The sequence below is a fragment of the Narcine bancroftii genome, chromosome 5 (genome assembly GCF_036971445.1).
Source record: "Narcine bancroftii isolate sNarBan1 chromosome 5, sNarBan1.hap1, whole genome shotgun sequence".
Lineage (NCBI taxonomy): Eukaryota > Metazoa > Chordata > Chondrichthyes > Torpediniformes > Narcinidae > Narcine > Narcine bancroftii.
Window position 1 is genome coordinate 6148464 of NC_091473.1, and position 22093 is coordinate 6170556.

At 44.9% G+C, this 22093-nt stretch overlaps 1 protein-coding gene across 3 annotated transcripts in view; it reads left to right on the forward strand.

Moving 5' to 3' along the window:
• Positions 1–22093, forward strand: part of sema3b (sema domain, immunoglobulin domain (Ig), short basic domain, secreted, (semaphorin) 3B) — a 297012-nt gene that overhangs the window by 168871 nt on the left and 106048 nt on the right. For all 3 annotated transcript variants that reach the window (XM_069936649.1, XM_069936646.1, XM_069936647.1), the window contains exon 4: positions 3715–3777. In XM_069936649.1, coding sequence (XP_069792750.1) covers positions 3715–3777 — 63 coding nt within the window. The remainder of the gene's footprint in view (positions 1–3714; positions 3778–22093) is intronic.

Below are 22093 nucleotides of genomic sequence, written 5' to 3' on the forward strand. Positions count from 1 at the left end.
CCATTCAGTAAAGACTCAAATCAGTCACCTTGAAGGATCCACTCAGTGAAGGGTTAAATCAGTCATCCTACAGGATCCACTCAGTGAAGACTCAAATCAGTCACCCTGCAGGATCAATTCAGTGAAGACTCAAATCAGTCACGCTGCAGGATCCATTAAGTGAAGGGTTAAATCAGTCACGCTGCAGGATCCACTAAGTGAAGGGTTAAATCAGTCACGCTGCAGGATCCACTAAGTGAAGGGTTAAATCAGTCACGCTGCAGGATCCACTAAGTGAAGGGTTAAATCAGTCCCCCTGCTGGATCCACTAAGTGAAGGGTTAAATCAGTCCCCCTGCAGGATCCATTCAGTGAAGGGTTAAATCAGTCCCCCTGCAGGATCCACTAAGTGAAGGGTTAAATCAGTCATCCTACAGGATCCACTCAGTGAAGACTCAAATCAGTCACCCTGCAGGATCAATTCAGTGAAGACTCAAATCAGTCATCCTGCTGGATCCACTAAGTGAAGGGTTAAATCAGTCACGCTGCAGGATCCACTAAGTGAAGGGTTAAATCAGTCCCCCTGCAGGATCCATTCAGTGAAGGGTTTCAACCAGTTACCCTGCTGGATCCATTCAGTGAAGGGTTAAATCAGTCCCCCTGCAGGATCCATTCAGTGAAGGGTTTCAATCAGTTACCCTGCTGGATCCATTCAGTAAAGACTCAAATCAGTCACCTTGAAGGATCCACTCAGTGAAGGGTTAAATCAGTCATCCTACAGGATCCACTCAGTGAAGACTCAAATCAGTCACCCTGCAGGATCAATTCAGTGAAGACTCAAATCAGTCACGCTGCAGGATCCATTAAGTGAAGGGTTAAATCAGTCACGCTGCAGGATCCACTAAGTGAAGGGTTAAATCAGTCACGCTGCAGGATCCACTAAGTGAAGGGTTAAATCAGTCACGCTGCAGGATCCACTAAGTGAAGGGTTAAATCAGTCCCCCTGCTGGATCCACTAAGTGAAGGGTTAAATCAGTCCCCCTGCAGGATCCATTCAGTGAAGGGTTAAATCAGTCCCCCTGCAGGATCCACTAAGTGAAGGGTTAAATCAGTCCCCCTGCAGGATCCACTAAGTGAAGGGTTAAATCAGTCCCCCTGCAGGATCCACTAAGTGAAGGGTTAAATCAGTCCCCCTGCAGGATCCACTAAGTGAAGGGTTAAATCAGTCCCCTTGCAGGATCCACTAAGTGAAGGGTTAAATCAGTCCCCCTGCAGGATCCATTCAGTGAAGGGTTAAATCAGTCCCCCTGCAGGATCCACTAAGTGAAGGGTTAAATCAGTCCCCCTGCAGGATCCACTAAGTGAAGGGTTAAATCAGTCCCCCTGCAGGATCCACTAAGTGAAGGGTTAAATCAGTCACCCTGCAGGATCCACTAAGTGAAGGGTTAAATCAGTCACCCTGCAGGATCCACTAAGTGAAGGGTTAAATCAGTCCCCCTGCAGGATCCATTCAGTGAAGGGTTTCATGGGAAATCATGCTGGATTTATGCAGCAGTTGGTGAATAGGTCTGCATTGGGCTGGGAAATAAAGCAGCCTGGACAACCTTGCAAGAGTCTGTATTAATTCACAGCATGTTGTTAGCCTTGATGATGCAGGGATAGAACCATGTTAGACTACAGTGCAGAAACAGGGCCTTTCGGCCCTTCTAGTCTGATGAAACATTTCTTTTTCAGTGGGAATGTTTGAAATGCCTGCTGATTAAGTTTCTCAGATTGAACATGCTGCATTTTTGTCATTTAAGCATTTGTTCCAATCTTTTTTTTCCCAAAATACATAATATCACTCAAATCCAGAGCTTCATCTGGTTAACAAAGTGCAGTGAACGCTGGCCAAAATAAACAACCTCTTCAGGTACCATGTCCTCAGAGTAGAGTCCTTTGATGAAGGGCTTAAACCCAAAATGCCGGTTCTGTATTTTTAAAAAATCTTTGCTGCCTAAAGGACATTACTTGACCTGCTGAGTTTCTCCTACGTTTTGTGCTTTTATCTCAGAGTAGTGTATGCTATCATTGTACTAATCCAGTTTTTGTCAGCTTTATTGTTAGAGAACATACATGTCATCCCATACATGCCTGCGATTCCTTTTTTCTGCTGACGAGGCAGAATTGGTAGTGCAAAAAAATAAACTGTACACATCGTAAACATGTAAACAAATAAGGAACTTTAAACAGAAAATGAATGTAAACAAACTGGGCAATACAGAGAGAACAAAAAGAAAATCAATAAATTGCACAAATAAGAGTCCTTGAATGAGTCCCTGATTGTTATTTGAATTCCACAGTGGAAGATGTGCTCTGCCTCTGAGTGAAGATGTTTTAGGTCCACATCTTGCTTGATTGATGAACAGGATCCTGTAACCAAGTGAATGGAATGATCTTCCGAATGAGATAGTTGTGGCAGGGTCCCTTCTGTCATTTAAGAGAAGGTTGGATGTGTACATGGAGGTGAGGGGGTTGGAGGGTTATTGGCGGAGAGCGGGAGGTTTGAAGTAGTGGTGTTGTTCTAGTGAACTGGTGCGGACTCGAAAGGCCTGTTTCCGCTCCATAAATGGTTATATGGTTATGGTTAAATCATCCCAAAATATAGATATATTTAAAATTATACAATTATATGTATATGTGATTATTATGAGCTGTGTATGTCAGTGCATGTGTACCATGATCCAGAGAAACACCCTATTGTTCCATGTGTGCGTGTGTGTACCGTGGTTCAGAGAAACGCTCTTTTGTTCTGTGCGTGTGTGTACTGTGGCCCGGAGAAATGCTCTTTTGTTCTGTGCACGTCTGTGCACCGTAGTCCGTAGAAACACTCTTTTGTTCTGTGGGTGTGTGTACTGTGGCCCGGAGAAATGCTCTTTTGTTCGTGTGTGTGCATACGTACCGTGGTCCAAAGCAACGCTCTTTTGTTCAGGTGTATTACATACAGTCAGATGATAATAAACTTGAACTAGCTCTCAGATCATAAGACATAGGAGCAGAATTGGGTCATTTGACCTATCATAATTACATGGAGGGGAGAGGATTGGAGGGGTATGGAGCAGGTGCTGATCAGTGGGACTATGAGGGTGGAGATTTGTTCCGGCATGGACTAGTAGGGCCAAACTGGCCTGTTCTGTGCTGTATATGGTTATATGTCGATCCCGCCATTCCACCACAACTTTTCAACCCCATTCTCCTGCCTTCTCCCTGTAACCCTCTCCTCCCTTCCTGATCTAGAACATATCTACCTCTGCTTTAACTATCCCCAATGACAGCCAATTGTTCTTCACTTTTTTTTGCCATGGACAGCTATGGCGTTTGTAGGGAATCTCCTTGCTTGATTTTCTGTCAGATGAGTGGAAGAATTTCGTTGTCATGGCCAATATTTATCCTTCACCAACACCACACTCAAAAGGTTATTTGACATTGCACTGAACAACAAAATTTTTCAAAAGGTTTGCTTCCTGAAAATAAATTGGGGATATGATAGACAACTTCAAGCTGAACACAAAGATAATTTCAGATTTGCTGCAACACGTAGGAAGTTGGAGAAATAATAAATAAACTTTTATTGAATTTAGCATGGTTAATCGCTCTCATGTGTGTACTCTGACAATATGAACTTTGGCCTTGTCTCTGATGGGAAGGGGGTCATTTCAACAGGGGCTTGAACTTGCTCATGTTCTCTATCTTGCAGATTTACTGGCCAGCTCCTGTGGAGTGGAGGGAGGAGTGCAATTGGGCAGGAAAAGATTTACACGTGAGTGAGCCGACCTTTAATTGTTTCTGAGCACCTTTTGTTTGTCGGGCAGTCCGTGGCCGCCATCATCTGACAGGTGTCTTCGCTTATCGTAACCTGAGAAACCCTCTGACCTAGTGCTCCATATTCTCAAATTACCGAACAGTCAGAAAGATCATTCGAGTGTTTCGAACAGATTAAATTGGTACAGTCTTCCAGAGGGTGTGCGGAAAGTTTGGTAGCAGCTACCCAGACAAGGGTGGGCCATTTGAATAGCATTCTGAACACTGTCTCAAATCTCTGGGGTGAGTAAGTGTTGCTGTGATTGTTGGGTGCAAGAATGTCTTAAAATCCCCACTCCGTTTGCCTGCTCTTGACGCTATTGGTTCTTGAAACCATCGGATGCAGTCTCAATCCAAACATCGAGTGTCACCTTTTGCCTCTGCAGATCCAGCTGAGTTCCTCCAGCATTTTGTTTGTTGTTCTGCGTTTGAGCATCTGCGGTTTCCTTTGACTTCAATATTTTTAAGTTTAGGTGCTGAGCTTAATATTTTTAAAATTCAGAGACACAGCACGGTAACAGGCCCTTCCGGCCCATGAACCCACACCACCTAAATACACCCATGTGACCAATTAACCTTTTAATGCTGTGCATTTTTGGATTGTGGGAGGAAACCAGAGCCCCCGGAGGAAACCCACGTGGAAGTGGAGAGAATATACAAACTCTTTTGAATCCCGCGCTGTCTGTGAGGAGTTTGTGCCTTCTCCCTGTGTCTGCATGGGCTTTCCCTAGGGGCTCTGGTTTCCTCCCACCATTCAAAACGTACTGGGGGGCTGTGGGTTAATTAGGTGACACGGGCTCATGAGCCGAAATGGCCCGTTGCCGTGCTGTACGTATGTCTTAAATTTAAATATAATCTTTACCGACAGTTTTGGATTCAAACATAAGTGTCATGCTAACCGTGCCTCTCTGAAAATAAAGGGTACAAGTCGTAAATTTGCAAGGCACCCTGTGAACATGGGAACATATTGCATGCAGGAGTAGGCCACGCAGCCCTTTGAGCCTGGTCCAAATACAATAAGATCATAGCAGTCTTGATTGCAACTTCAACTTTGCATTCGTGCCGAGCTGTGGTAATTTTTCACTCCCTTGTTTATCAAGGATCTGTTGACATTTGGTTTAAAAAAAATTGTGATGTGAAAGTTTATTGTCATATACAGAAGTACAATGTGTAGGAGTTGGAATTCTTCATTGCTGCAGCAACACAGGAATGCAAAACACCACTGACAATTGTACAAATTAAATGATAATGTACCACCAGATAGTGTTGTGTTCAGAAGGGTTCAAAGAGAATCAAGGTTGTTATCAACAAATAGAGGACTTTATTTAGTGCAGAGGTATTTTCAACCTTCTTTGATAGACACAAGTTTTAAGGAGTGCTTTAGATTAAGTATTAAAAGTTTTAAAGATCTTTTTATTTGAGGTAATTTTGAACAATTGCCAGAAAAATTTAAACTTCCTAATAGTCATTTTTTTTAGATATTTACAAATTAGGTATTTACAAATGTCGGTATTTTGATCTCGCTTTTATTTTATGTTGATCCACTATATGATAAGTGCAAAATCTTTGAAGCTTCATTGACTTGAATGTTTTGGGAATGCCCTACTTTAAAAAAAAATTTGGAAGAATACTTTCCAAACTTTATCTTTGATTCTTAAGATCAAAGTAGCAGCTAAAGAGCAGAGAGCAAGGCTCCATGTGCTTGGCTTTTTCCATGCAGGGCCTGCCCATGTGGCCTGCACTTCAGCCCCACCTGTGAGCAGGACCAACCCTTGATTGGCACTTGGGGGACCAATCATACATCAGCTGCAGGGGCCAATCACGCATCAGCCTCATAGGCCTCACCGCACATTGACAGGTGAGGTGACTTCTGAATAGGTTCTAGCCAGAGAGGTCACATGACTCTCCCCAATCAACATTCCAATCAGGGATGTCACATGACCTTCCACGATCAACACAACAGAAAGAAAAGGAGATGATAAATATAAAAGGATAAACTAATCACAATTGCAATTGGTGCATAAAAGTAATGTTTCAGTGGTGCAGACAGATCTTGGTGGTCCTGGAGTGGTTTATTGTTAGCATAGTACGGGGAGGTTCAAAAGCCTGATAGCCATTGGGGAATTAAAAACTCTTCTTGAACCCGGAGGTTCAGGACCTCAGGCTTCTGTACCTTCAGCTTCAAGGTAGCAGCGAGAAGAGGTTGTGACCAGGGTGATGGGGGTCCTTTTTGCTGTTGGCTGCCTTCTGGAGGAAGCACCTCATATAGATGTCTGCATTGGATGGGCGGCCTCATTGCTGGAAGAGTTCACTGACATGGCTTTGCCCATCCTTCCAGCACCTCTTTGTTCCATCAACAATTGGACGACTTCAGGCTCAAGGTTATCCAAAGACTCTGCTGCATTGCCCTTTGATTTGAGGAAGCAAATTGCAAAGACTCATAGTCCCCTGAGAGAATGTAATTTCCCTGATCTCTGTCTCAATTGGGCAACTTTTGTGTTTCAGTAGTGACCTCTGCTTTTAGATTCTCCCATTGGGTGAAACATCCATTCTGTCAGGATCTGCGATGCAGTGAAATATCCCAAAGTGCAGCAGACGCATGGGGAGCCATTAGGGTCATTGACAGAAGAGTTGGACGGAGAGGGAGAGATGCAGGGAGGATGTTCCAGGGTCTGACCTTTGTGACTGATGGGATGAATGTTGGCATTACACCAGGGGCTAGGGCTGGAAGACCACTGAAATTAGGGTAAGATAAAAATGGTTATAATAGAAAATTGCATGAGGGAGCTGAAATTTAGCAGTGAAGTTGATTGAAAATGGCACGCCATTGGGTATTGGAGACCAGGCTGATGCCAGAGGTGAGTCTTTTTTTCACAGAGTGGTGGGTGCTTGGAATGCATTGGGCATTCACCGTGGTGGAAGCTCATGTGATTGGGACATTTAAAATACTCTTAAACAAGTGGATGTAAGAAAAATAGAGGGTCTTGGGCTGTGGGTCTGGGAAGGGTTAGATTGTTGTGGAGTCAGTTTACATAAGTTGGCACAATATTGTGGGCTGAGGGGCCTGTACTGTGCTGTCATGTTCTGTGTATTGTTAGCTCTTACTGGGCTTTTACCAGACCAGGTAAGACTCATCACCTTGAGTCATTCCCGCCTAGAGTCACATGCTCCAAACTGGGAAACAACCAAAAACAGAAAGTAAGCGGATTTATTTTCTGGTGGTGACTCAGTAGTTAATTCAGCAGAGCTGCAGACTAGAAATGTGAGTTCAATCCCACCATTTCTGCTGTGGAATTTAAATCCGGTCGGTTAATTAAAATATCCAGAATTGCTTAAAATAAAAACTAGTCTCAGTAATGGCTTTTAAAACCCATCAGGTGATTTTTTTTTCAGTTGTTTTGTGGGTAAAATAATGGACATGCTGTCTGAATTTTTACTGAACAGAGAAATCTACAGTACAATATAGGCCCTTCGACCCCCAAGGTTGTGCCAATCTAGTAACCTTCTCTAACAATTGCCTAGAATTTGTCTAGATAAGGTGGATGTGACAAAGTTTTTTCCCATGGTGGGAGAGTCTAGGATAAAAAGATATCAATTTAAAACAGAGATGCGGAGAAATTTCTTCGGCCGGAGGGTCACGAGTCTGAGGAACTTGTTGCCACAGGCAGCTGTGGAAGCGAAGTCTGTGGGTGCATTCAAGGCAGAAATTGACAGGTATTTGATGAGTCAAGGCATCAAGGGTTACGGGGAGAAGGCTGGGGAGTGGGGCTGAGTGATAAGGATCAGCTCATGAGAGCAGATCTGATGGGCCAATTGGCCTACTTCTGCTCTTATATCTTGTGATGATGTGAATTTCCATACTGCATAACCCTCCATTTTTCTCAGTTCCATGTCTCCAAAAAGATCCTGTTGTATCTTCCTCCATCACCAAAGGTGCAATGGTTTTATGGAAACAGAATGTGACTTGTTTTTCCTTCAACCTTTCCTTGTCTAAACTGAGTGTTCTTTTTGTTGTTGTGCACTCTCGGCTGGAATGTTTTGCTCAATCCTCACTGCCTGTGAGAACCTGACAGTGTCTCCTTGATCTACTGTCGTTCTGTTGGCCTATGATGCACTTAACCTGACTTGTTTCCTTTTAGCCCGACCAGCTGACTGACCTATAAGCGGACAGCATTTGTCTCTAGATGGTTTGTAACCCAGTCCAGCCAATTGTGCCCACGTGGTGAGAACAAAGAGAAGATGGCTTTGCATCTTACGTGGCACGCACCACCTTTAGGTTGCGTCTTTGGACTTCAGAGCCATAGTTTCCTTAGCGGTTAGTGCCATGCCTTTACAGCGCCAGTGATCGGGACCAAGGTTCGAATCACGCACTGTCTGTAAGGAGTTTGTGCGTTCTCCCCATGTCTGCATGGGTTTTCCCCGGGGACTCTGGTTTCCTCCCTCCGTTCAAAATGTAAATTTGGGCAGCCAAAATGGCCTGTTACTGTGCTGTATGTCTAAAATTTTTGAAAAATCCTTCTTGAACAGTATAAGCCGGGAAAATCCAGATGGAGTCATACAGTGTGGAAATCTTGCCTCTGCTGGCCAAAATGTCCCATCCACTCTAGTTCCACATGCCTGCATTTGGACCATCTTCCCTCTAAACTCCTCCCATCCATGTATATGTTCATTTTTGTTCTTAAACATTGCTATAGACCCAGCCTTAACCACCTCCTCCGGCAGCCCCTTCCACACATGATATGCGTACTTCAATGTGCGTGCAGATTTGCGGTCCATGTCCACTTCATAAACTTACTCCAAATGATGCAGGGTCAACTCTTCCCCCACCAAGTCCTCTTACTCAATCCAGATTACAGTGCTGGAAATTCCATTGTATCATGAATCCACCGTGGCATCTCTCTACCCACTTCTTCTGCTCCTGCATCCCAGCAACCCCAAAGGTTGCACCAGGCTCTGCGGTGAAGTGTGCGTGACCGGGTGAACTGGCCCATCTATGACTCCTGTGCAGCTGACAATGCCCTTTGAAGTGGTCCGTTGTCCCGATTAACCCAGTACCACAGCCAAATGGCTGAAGTGTGACTTGAACCCAGAGCTTATTGATTTCCAGAGGGAGGATGCTGCCCACTGACCCACAGCTGACACCATGGTTCACGGTGGATACAAGTCTTATTGCTTCTCTCTGCTTACGATGTCGACCTGTTCTTCAGTCTACTGGTCTTCAGTCTCTTGATCCCAACGCTGGGAGGTTGTCATGCTTGATAACTTGCTTCTCGAAGCCTAAAGGGAGTTTACCATTGATAACGTGACCTCTAAAATCTGCAGAGATTCTGTCATACTGCTGGTGTAACTCTATCTTCATGGAGTAGCTAGTCTCACAACACTGTGAAAACACTTCGACATACATGAATGAATGACTGGGAACTCTTGGGCCTACGCAGCTGAATGTGGCAACTTCCCCACTCACGGCCTGTTCAGCTACACACCACCTGCTAGATGTTTCATGTGAGTTCGGGGGCTGGGCAGGAAGCTGGTTGGCGATCCTGATGGATAAGCTCATCTCATTATAGATAAGGCAAGGCGGGAGGGGGGGGGGGAGGATGGGGGGAGGGGGGATGGACGGATGGATGATGCAAAGAACAGCTGGCTATGCACTCTTGTTCATCTCCTGACAGGAATGTCACCCTGAACGTCAGCCTCAGGACATTAGCAGAGTGATTGACTGTAAGGGAACAAACCAGAAATTTTGTTGATCAGTTATGTAAAAGATGTAGGGGTGGAGATGCTAAGTGGTCGGAGAACCATAGAAAGCTACAGCACATTGGCCCTTCTAGTCTGCACTGTCCTGCATGCAGACCATATTCCCTTCCATTGATCTGCCTGTCTAAATTGTTCTTCAATGTCAAAATTGAGCCTGCATTTACCAATTCAGAAGGCAGCTTGTTCCACACTCCCACCACTCTCTGCATGTAACAGTTCCCCTGAATTTTCCCTTTAAACATTTCCCCTTTCACCTTTTACCATCCTTGTTTTTATCTTTCCTAATGGGGTGGCACGGTTGGCATAGTGTTAGCCCAACACCTTTACAGCACTAGCGATCGAAACCGGGGTTCGAATCCCGTGCTGTCTGTAAGGAGATGGTACCTCGTTTACCCAGGTTTTCCCCTGGGCCTCCAGTTTCCTCCCACCATTCCAAACGTACCAGGGGTGTAAATTTGGCGACACGGACTCATGGGGTGAAATGACCTGTTACTGTGATGTATGTCTAAATTTAAAATTTAACCTCAATGGGGAAAAAAAAACCTACTTGCATTTACTCTATCTATACCTACATAATTTTGTATATAAAATCTCCCCTCATGGTTCTTCATTCAAGGAATAAAGTACAAACCTTTGCCTGTAACTTAGTTCTTCAATTCCCAGCAAAATCCTAGTAAATCTTCTCTGCACTCTTTCAATCTTCTTGATATCCTTTCTGTAGTTGGGTGACCAAAACTGCACACAATACTCCAAATTTGATCTCACCAATGTCTTATACAACTTTACCGTCACATCCCAGCTCCTATACTCAGTACTTTGATTTATGAAGGCCAATATGCCAAAAGCTTTCTTTCCAACCCTATCTACCTCTGACACCACTTTCAGGGAATTATGTATCTAAATTCCCAGATCCCTCTGTTCTACCGCACTCCTCAGAGCCCTACCATTTACCGTGTATGTCCTTTCTTGATTTGTTCTTCCAAAATGCAACACTTCACACTTGTCTGCATTAAATTTCATATGCCATTTTTCAGCCCATTTCTCCAGCTGGTCCAGATCCCTCTGCAAGCTTTGAAAACCTTCTTTGCTCCCTACTACACCTCCAATCTTAGTGTCATCTGCAAACTTGCTGATCCAATTTACTACATTATCTTCCAGGCCATTGATATAGATGACAAACAACAATAGTCCCAGCCTTGATCCTTGAGGCACGCCACTAGTCACAGGCCTCCAGGCAGAGAGGCAATCATCCTCTACTTCTCTGGAAGGGGAGTGTCAACCAGTATGATACCGATTTATTGTGCTGGTGAAGTCTGGGCAGAGAAAACACAATACAGGTTGACCTGAAACCTTGGAAAGTTAGAAAAGAGAGGGGACAGTCCTTTCAAGATCAAGATAGCAATGGTGCAGGCGTAGAGATTATTCCATTTATGAGACCAGAAGGAGGGGCATGAGTGTCAGATAATCTTTACCTGGGGACCAGTTGGAATGTGAAACACATATAATGCATTCAAGGGTAAAAGAGATAAATACCTGAAGAAGGAAAGAACTGAGAGATATTAATATCAAGCGTGATTTCCATTCATCTGACTCAACCACACCTTTCTGTTCCTTTCTCCCATAAGTTCTTATCCAGTTTACCCTGAAGAAGGTATGTAAAGAACATCAGTGAAGCTCACTTCAAGTTTATTGTTACAGTGAGGGTGTTTGTTTTGTGAACTGTTCATCTCATCAACCATTGCATAGTATGTCAATTAAAAAAGCTATAGAGTGGAAAGTTTTAAAGGGAGAGCAATTTAGAGTAGGCATTTCAGCTCGTGAACTCGTTCACAGTACAACTAAGTGCAGAGTTTTAGAGGGAGATCAGTGGGAGCGAGCAGTTCAATGTACGGCAGTTAAATACAGTGCAGAATGCAGTTTTAGAGGGAGATCAGTTAGAACAAAGGTCATGTTACTTTACTGGGCGTGAGGTTCATTGAAGAATCTGATAACGGGGGGGGGGGGGGATCTAACTATGATTCAATCTGATGGTGGTTTATCACACACTTGTGAATCTTCTCAACAGGATGAGGGAGAATAGCGTGGGATGAGTATGAAAATGGTGCCTGCATTTCAGAGGCAGTGGGATGTATGGATGGATTTGATGGAGGTGAGGGGTTTTGTGTGTTTACATTAGCTGCCCTTACAACTTGTGGTCTTGGGTGGATCAGTTCCCACACCAGTGGTGAAGCATTGCTTGAGGCATTTGATTAGTGCATCTGCAGAAAGCGTTGGACCTATTGCACTATGGCTTATTATCATGATGTAGAACCTACTGTAGATTGGCGTTCGATATCGTTGAGCTGAATTCACTGATCTTCATGAATTGGCCAGTATATTCAAGAACGTGCATATTGCCTCCAGAATATCTTGCCACAGTGACTTGGTTGGGGACCCCCTCCCTCTCCGATGATTCAAACAGGGTTTCCTCAACAAAGAACACTGCTTTCCCAATGCAGATCACCTGCAGGGAGTCGCCAGTGAGCCATCCTGAAAGAGACCGGTGGAACGCACGGCACAGTTAACGTTTTGAAATGGAAAATGTTGCAAACACTCACTAGGCCAGACAGCGTCTGTGGGGAGGGAAACTGAGTTAATGTTTCAGATGGAAGACCTTTCATCAATTTTGCTCCTACTTCACTGCTTTAATGGATTTCGCCAACAGTAAAGCTCTGCTTGGCTAGTGAATGGAAACAGAGTTTCAAAGGTTGCATGGGTAATTGGGTTAGATCATTGACCGCTGTGATTGGATGTAGGGTCACCACCCGAAACAATCGACAATCTCTTCCCCCCAACCCCCACAGATGCTGCTTGACCTGCTGTTCCTCCAGCAGTTTGTTTTAGCTCCAGAAACCAGCATCTGTGGACTCTTGAGTAGAACTTAGCTCCCTTCTTTTGTGGACTTAGTAGAAGGGAGGATTGACAACGAGGTGTCTGATGACTCTGTGCCTCAATGGGGGGGGGGGGGGGCGCGGGGGGTGTGTTCTGACACCCGCATTGTACTTTAACCACTGCTTGCCATTTTACAACAGGGTGCTTGGTGTGTCAGAAGTGAAAGGATAAGCAGGTCAGGAATGAGCAGAGCGGAGTGAGGCAGCTCAAACAAAGCCCGCTTTCCACAACCGAGCTTTTCCTCAACACAGCATTCCTCCTCTGGCGAATCTCTTACCCGTTCGCCTGCATTCCTCCTCCTTGCCCTTCCTTCCCCTCTCCTCTCCTCATCCCCCCCCCCCCCCCCCCCCCCCCCACCAACCACACGTTATTATCCAGACGCCTACCTGTTTTTCCAGATTCCTGACGAAGGGCTCAGGCCTGAAATGGTGATCGCCTTTTATTTTTTATGGACACTGCGTGACCTACTGAGTTTCTCCAGCACTTGAGGTGCTGGTTTTCAAGCTTCTGTGCCTTCTGGCTGAAGGTGGCAGTGATAATCAGTTCAGCTACCTTCCCTGGGTGTGAATGGAGAAGATATTTTACTCAAGGAAGATAATTGACTGTTCTTTAATTGGGATGGGGTCAACAATGTTCTTTGGGATAACCAATTGTGACCTCCCTTGAGCATTCCATCCCTGAACTTGGACTGTGTGTCGTTGCAGGGCATGAGAGCTTGCACTGCAGCTCAGCCTGCCATTTGAGTTGGATTTAAGTGATCCCTTGGCACTTAAAACTATTTGGGCGGCACAGTGGTTAACGCAATGCTGTTGCAATGCTGTTGCAGGACCAGGGTTTGACTCCCACGCTATCTATAAGGAGTTTGTACGTTCTTCCTGTATCTGCGTAGGATTTCCTCTGGTTTCCTCCACCCTTTGAAGCGCACCGGGGGAGGGTTGGGGGTTGTAAGTTAACTGGGTGTAATTGGGCGGTGCGAGCTCGGGGGCCTGCTATCGCGCTGCACGTCTAAGTTAAATTAAAAATTCTGAAGAAGGAAAACAGGCTGTTTGTCATGGTGATCTGGTCGATACGGATCCCTAACTCCGTGTGTGCAGTCATAATCTGTGTGTTGCTGTGTCCACACTGCCAGCTGCATATCCTACATGGAAACTAGAGCAAGCAATCTTGAACACCCTGTAGTCGTGAAAGATGCTGTACATGTTATTTATGAAAAAATATAAGAAGTGTACGTTGAACTGATCCGTCCGTGATGCGACATTATCAGTTAATGAGATCACAAAGGGGCTATTGAGGAAAGCTACCCTCTTTGCATCTGTTTGATGTCTTATCCATTGCATTTTCTGCTTTCTTTCCCATGGTGATAACATTACACTATCTACGAGTCTTTTTAAGCAATCTTCTCACTACCCCTGTGAGGGGATAGCCTGGGAATAGTTGGTGAAAAGTCTTTGCCTGTGTAAGCCGGTGCTTTTATGAAGCCCCACAAAGGGCTGGAGCCCACAGTTAATTCCCCAATTGCTGCAGCCATGCACTGTCTTGTTCACATCACAAGCGCCTACTGCTTTCTCACCACCCCCCCCCACCCCATTCAGCAGGCGGTTTAGCACTTCTGGTTCATGGCAGTTATTGCCACGTCGCTGCGACATATTGGACCAGAAATCTGGAGGGAAGGAATCACAGACTCAAAGCTGTTGTGGAATTTGTGTTCAAGTTTATCTGACTGCCACCAGACGAAACCATGTTTCTCAGGACCACGGTGCTACACACAATGCACAGCACATAACAATCACATATAAACCAAAAGATATAATTTAAAAATAAATGTATCTAAATATTTTGGGATGATTTACCATTCATCAATCTCACAGCCTGCGGGAAGAAGCTATCACCAGCCTGGCAGCGCTGATTTTGAAGCTCCTGTACCTCCTTCCTGATGGTTGTGGGTCAAAGATCCTGTGTTGGATGGAAAGGGGCCTTGATTATTTTTTTGAGCCCCTTTTAAACAATGAATGTCTTTGTGAATGTCATCAAATCGAGCAAAAGGAGACCCCAGTGATCTCAGCTGTTTTTGACAATCCTCTATATAACAGTGGTTCTCAACATTTTACTTTCCACTCATGTACTACTTTAAATATTCCTTATGCCATCGGTGCTCAGTGATTAGTAAGGGATTGATTAAGATGGGATGTGGGTCATAAGAAAAAGTTTGAAAACCACTGTTTTAATCGTCCCTAACTGACTCGTTATGTGCATGGTTTCTTGACAATTTTTCTCAAGCAAAATATTTCAGTACCAATTGGGTCTAGAGCAGTGATTCTCAACCTTCCCTTCCCACCCACATCCCACCTTAAGCAATCCCATACTAATCACAGAGCACTGATGGCATAGGATTACTAAAGTGGGATGTGAGTGGAAAGAAAAAGGTTGAGAACCACTGATATAACGAGTAAAAGAGAGGTGAGAGTAAATATAGGACCACTAGAAAATGATGCTGGAGAAATAATAATGGGAGACAAGGAGATGGCAGAGGAACTAAATGAGTATTTTGCATCAGTCTTCACTGGAAAACATTAGCAGGTATCAGGGAAGGGAAGTGAGTGCAGTTGCTATTTCAAGGGAGATGATGCTCAGAAAGTTGAAACATAGAAGCATAGAAAATAGGTGCAAGTGTAGGCCATGTGGCCCTTCAAGCCTACACCACCATTCATTTTGATCATGGCTGATTGTCTACTCAGTACCCAGTACCTGCCTTCTCCCTATGCCCCCCCCCCCACCACCCCCCCCCCCCCCCACCCCGATCCCCTTATCCACAAGGGCCAAATCTAGCTCCTTCTTAAATATAAAGAACCGGCTTCAACTACTTCCTGTAGCAAAGCATTCCACAGATTCATCACTCTCGGAGAAATTTTTTTCTCATCTCAGTCCTAAAAGACTTCCCCCTTATCCTTAAACTGTGACCCCTGTTTCTGGTTTTCCCCAACATCAGGAACAACCTTCCTGCATCTAGCCTATCCAATCCCTTAAGAATTTTATATCTTTTTGTAAGACCTCCCTCAATCTTCTAAATTCCAGTGAGTATAAGCCTAGTCGATCCAGCCTTTCTTCATAGTAAATCCTACCATCCCTGGTATCAATCTAGTGAACCTTCTTTGCACTCCCTCTATGGCAAGGAAATCTTTCCTCAGATAAGGAGACCAAAACTGTACACAATATAAATGGTCTAAGGGTGGATAAGTCTCCCAGTCCAGATGGATTGTACTCTTGGGTTCTGAAAGAAGCAATGTTAGAGATCTGTACAAGCATTAGTAATGAATTTTCAGGAATCAATAGATTCTGTATGATTACCCAGTTCAAGAAGGGAGGGAGGCAGCAGAAAGGAAATTATTGACTGGTTAGCCTGATGTTGATGGTTGGGAAGATGTTGGAATTGATTGTAAAGGATGAGGTTATAAAGTACTTGAAGGCACATAACAAGATTGGTCAAAGGCAGCATGGTTTTTTTAAGGGAAAATCTTGCTTGACCAATCTATTGGAGTTCTTTGAAGAAGTGACAAGCAGGCTCGATAAAGGAGATGAAGTGGATGTTGTGTAATTTTGATTTTCAGAAGGTACCGCATTTGAGGCCACTTAAGATAAGAGCCCATGGTACAACAGGAAACATACTAGCAGTGGGGGAGCATTGGCTGATGGGTGGGAAGCAGAGAGTTGGAATACAGGGATCATATTTTGGATAGCTGCCAGTATTAGTGGGGTTGCATAGGGGTAAGTGTTGGGGCCGCTTCTTTTTATGTTGTATAATAATGATTTGGCTTATGGAATAAATGGATTTGTGGCCAGATTTGCAGATGAAGCAAAGGTAGGTGGAAGAGCAGGTCTTTTCTTTGGCTTGGCTTTGCGGACGAAGATTTATGGAGGGGGTAAAAAGTCCACGTCAGCTGCAGGCTCGTTTGTGGCTGACAAGTCCGATGCGGGACAGGCAGACACGATTGCAGCGGTTGCAGGGGAAAATTGGTGGGTTGGGGTTGGGTGTTGGGTTTTTCCTCCTCTGCCTTTTGTCAGTGAGGTAGGCTCTGCGGTCTTCTTCAAAGGAGGTTGCTGCCCGCCAAACTGTGAGGCGCCAAGATGCACGGTTTGAGGCGATATCAGCCCACTGGCGGTGGTCAATGTGGCAGGCACCAAGAGATTTCTTTAGGCAGTCCTTGTACCTTTTCTTTGGTGCACCTCTGTCACGGTGGCCAGTGGAGAGTTCGCCATATAACACGATCTTGGGAAGGCGATGGTCCTCCATTCTGGAGACGTGACCCATCCAGCGCAGCTGGATCTTCAGCAGCGTGGACTCGATGCTGTCGACCTCTGCCATCTCGAGTACTTCGACGTTAGGGATGTAAGCGCTCCAATGGATGTTGAGGATGGAGCGGAGACAACGCTGGTGGAAGCGTTCTAGGAGCCGTAGGTGGTGCCGGTAGAGGACCCATGATTCGGAGCCGAACAGGAGTGTGGGTATTGACAACGGCTCTGTATACGCTTATCTTTGTGAGGTTTTTCAGTTGGTTGTTTTTCCAGACTCTTTTGTGTAGTCTTCCAAAGGCGCTATTTGCCTTGGCGAGTCTGTTGTCTATCTCATTGTCGATCCTTGCATCTGATGAAATGGTGCAGCCGAGATAGGTAAACTGGTTGACCGTTTTGAGTTTTGTGTGCCCGATGGAGATGTGGGGGGGCTGGTAATCATGGTGGGGAGCTGGCTGATGGAGGACCTCAGTTTTCTTCAGGCTGACTTCCAGGCCAAACATTTTGGCAGTTTCCGCAAAGCAGGACGTCAAGCGCTGAAGAGCTGGCTCTGAATGGGCAACTAAAGCGGCATCGTCTGCAAAGAGTAGTTCACGGACAAGTTTCTCTTGTGTCTTGGTGTGAGCTTGCAGGCGCCTCAGATTGAAGAGACTGCCATCCGTGCGGTACCGGATGTAAACAGCGTCTTCATTGTTGGGGTCTTTCATGGCTTGGTTCAGCATCATGCTGAAGAAGATAGTGTTGAGGAAATAGGGAGGCTGTAGAAGGAATTAGACAGATGAGGAGAATGGACAGAGAAGTGACAAATGAAATATTATAGAACCATAGAAGATTACTTCACAGAAACAGGCCCCTTTGGCCTTTCTAGTCTGTACTGAACCATTTTTCTGCCTAGTCCCGATGCCTACACCCAGTCCAAAGCCTTCCCTCCATACTTTTCCCATGCATGTACTTATCCAAATTCTTCTTGAATGTTAAAATTGAACCCGCATTCACCTCTTCAGTTGGAAGTTGGTTCCACACACCGACCATTCTCTATGTGAAGAAGTTCCCCCTAAACATTTCCCCTTTCATTCTTAACCCAAGACATTTGGTTTGTATCTCACCTATCCTCGGTTAGATATTCATTTTAAATATCTCAATCAAGTCGCCCTTCATTCTTCGATGCTCCCGGGAATAAAGTCCTAACCTGTTTAACCTTTAATCCACTTTCCTGGTAACCTCTTCGAAAAACTCTTAAGATTTGTTAAACATAAGATATTATGCTGTTGTGTCTGGGTTGTACCATCGGAGGTCTTAATAAACACTAGATAGGCTTGTAAGTTTAACAGCACATTTCTTTACTCACATTCAGCTACTGGGTCGCATATTGATACAACGTTTCTCACTGCACATGCACCACTCTCAAGTGTGATGTGGCTCTTACAGTGTTAGTGTTCATGGTCTAGCATAAAATAGTCCCAGGTTTCCTCAGTATATAACACATGCAAAAAGCCATGTTGATTATTAATCAGTTTCTGGCTATCTAAATAATTGTATATCCAATCTCTTAGAAAACCTTCTAATAATTTACCTACTACTGACATCAGGCTCACTGGCCTATAACTTCTAGGGTTACTTTTGGAGCTTTTATTAAACAACAGAAAAACATGAGCTACCCTCCAATCCCCTGGCACCACACACGTAGCTAAGGACATTTTAAATATTTTTGCCAGAGCCCCTGCAATTTCTACACAAGCCTCCCTCAAGGTCCGAGGGAATATCTTGTCAGGCCCTGGGGATTATCCACCCTTATCTGCTTTAAGACAGCAAGCACTTCCTCCTCTCAAACTTGTTTTCTAAACTTCCCATGACTCTGTGCCCGTTTTCTGAGTAAATACTGATGAACAAAAACATTTAAGATCTCCCTTGTCTCTTTTGGCTCCATCCATACCCAACCACTCTAATCTTCAAGAGGATCAATTTTGTCACTTACTCTCCTAATATACCCGTAGAAACCCTTAGGATTTTCCTTCACATTGTCTGCCAAAGAACCTCATGTCTACTCTTAGGTTTCCTGACATCTTTCTTGCATTTGTTTTATACTCCTCCATTTGCTCTGTGTTGCCTATTCCTGCTATATACCTCTCTCTTCTGAACCAGATCCCCAATATCCCTTGAAAAGCAAGATTCCCTATTCAACATAAATTCCGTACTCTCAAAATTTCCCCTTTGAAGGTTCTTCACTTAACTCGCACATTCTTGCATCTTATCCCAATCCACACATTCTAGATCATTTTATTTTCTCAGAATTGGCCTTTCTCCAATTTAGAATCTCAACCTGAGGCCAAGACTGATCCTTCATAATTACCTTGAAACTAATGGCATTATGATCACTGGACCCAAAATGTTCCCTCACACATACTTCTGTCCTGTCTTGTTCCCTAATCAGAGATCCAGTATTGCACTCTCTCTAGTTGATGTCTCTATATATTGATTTAGAAAACTTTCCTGAACATATTTGACAAATTCCAGGCCATCCAGCCCTTTTACAGTATGGGAGTCCCAGTCAATATGTGGAAAATTTAAATCTACTATCACAACCTTATGTTTCCTGCACCTGTCTGCTATCTCTACAGATTTGCCCTTCCAATTCTCATTGACTATTGGGTGGTCTATAATACAATTCCACGATTGTGGTGATACCTTTCTGTTCCTCAGCTCCACCCATAGAACCTCAGTAGATGAGCCATCTAGTCTGTCCTGCCTGAGCACAGCTGTGATAGGGAGCAATGCCACTCCTTCCCCATTCATCCCCCATCCTATCTTGTCTAAAGCAATGTAAGCCAGGAACATTGAGCTGCCAGTCCTGCCCCTCCTGCAAGCAAATTTCACTAATGACCACAATGACCATCCCAATCCACGCTCTTAAGATCTGCCTTTCCAACAAATAGATGCCTCTGAGAACATTTCCACCACGTACAACCCATTGACATCAAATGGTGCATGCAATTTTCACATCATCTTTTCCCTCCTCCATCTGCTCTGGAACTCTGGTTCCCCTCTCCCTGAAAATCTAGTGTAAATCCACCACAGCAACACTAGCAAACCTTCCCACAAGGATATTAATCCCCTCCAGTTCAGATGTAAAATGTTCTGTTGGAACTGGTCCCACCTTCCCTGGAGGGGAAGCCAGAAACCTGAAGCCCTTCCACCTACACCATGTCTTCAGCCACATGTTAAGTTGCATTATCCTCCTATTTAAAACCTCACTAGCATGTGGCATGGATAGCAATCCTGAGATCACAACCTGGAGGTCTTGTCCTTTAACCTAGTGCCTTACACCCTAAACACTCCCCTTCACTATGTCTACTCACGTCATTGGTCCCTTCATGGACCACAACATCAGGCTGCTCACCCGGCCTCCTGAGAATGCTGTGAACTCAATCTGAAATAACTTGGACCCTGGCACACCATCCAGGATACGATCTCTTCCACAGAACTTTTATCTGTCCCCCAATTATGGAATCCACTATCACTGCAGCTTGCCTCTTCTCCTTCCTTCCCTTCTTAGCCACAGGACCAGACTTCATGCTAGAGACCTGATTGTCATGGCCTGGCCCTGGAAGGTCATCCCCACAACAGTATCCAAAATGGTATACTCGTTATTGAGGGGAATGACCACAGGGGTGCCCTGCACTGCCTGCCCCTTCCCTTTCTCTCTCCTGACTGTCACCCATCTACCTTCCTCTGCCTCCTAGGGGTGATAGTAACTCCTGTCTGTCACCTCCTCTGCCTCCTGAATGATCTGGAGTTCATCCAGTTCTAGTTCCAAGTCCATAACTCAGTTTGTCAGGAGATGCAGCTGGATGCACCTCTTCGAGATGAAGTCATCAGAGATACTTCCGGGGGATTCTCTAACGACCCACTTTCCCCTGCCTTGGCTGCCATCCCACTGTCTATGACGAGAGAAAAAAGGAATGATATATAAAACCTGCCCTTACCTATGCCTAGCTGCTGAATCCATTTTTGTTCCTCGAATAAGGTGGCCCTTTCCTACTTCATCTCCTGCACCACCTCAGCCTCTTCTTGCCGAAGCCTCTTGAGCCAAAACCTTGCCACTCTGACTCAGCCCTCTCTGATGATGACCGCTCCCTCGATAACCGCTCTGCTACATATTCCCTCACTTTAATGTGATGTGTGGGTCACCTGACCTTGATTGCCCTTCAACTGTTGATCTTTATTGCCCAATTAACTCCTATCTGTCAGAAAGTGTACAGTCCATTCTTACCTTGTTAGTCGGTGTTCCAGGGTCCGTGGACTGGACACAACTATCTTGAGTCTTGTGCACATGTGTGAGTCTTCGGTTGATGCATGCACGGTGGTTCGTGAATGGGAGTTGGCGCATGCACAAGAGTTAAGCCCCCTAACGATATTGAATGCGCGCCCTTAACTCTCGCGCATGCACCAACTGAATTCCAATATGTGAACCCATTGTTCGTGCGTCAACTGAAGACTCACGCATGGACCCAGGAATCAAGATGGCTGTGCCCAGCCTACAGACCCTGGCGTGCGGGCTAACAAAAAAGTAAGCCTTTTATAGTTTGTCAAATACAACATAATCTGGGTAAATTTTATATTTTTTCTTAAAAAAAATTTTTGGTTGAAAATAGATGGATGTAAGTCACATAGGTTGCTAGTCGGGGAGTACCTGTATACAAATAAATAAATATGGATCTCTACAAATGGGAGTCTCGGAGGATTAGTGTGAGCTGTTCCTTTGGTCGTTCAGCATTCTCACTGCCCATGGGAAGAGGCTCAGCCTGACGGTGTTGGCTCTGATACTCCTGCATCTCTTTCTCTGACAGAAGCAGCTGAAAGACGCTATGTGCAGGGTTGAAAGGGTCCTCAGTGATTTTGCGCACCCTCTTCCGACAACGATCCCGATAGATCAAGTCGATTTGATGGGGAGGGGGGTGGGGGAGGGTGAAGGTGGGGGAAACTGCTGTTGCCTTGCACACAATTTAGAAGGTTTGATGACGTTTTCACCAAAACTCCCTTGGTATCGAGGGAATAGAGAGCAAAGAGAGACCAAGATCATTTTGGTGGGATTGAGAGTCTCATTGTCTAAAATTGGAGCTAATCAGGTAGGTGATCTTATGAGTGAAGAGTTGCCCACAGAGGGTTGTAGAAATTTGCAACTCCCTCGTTCCCGGATATCTGTATTGGAACGGACATGGTAGAACACAATGTGCTGAACATGATGCTAACTTTATACTAAAATTCTGCTGCCTCCACATATTCCCAGCAGATTTATGTGT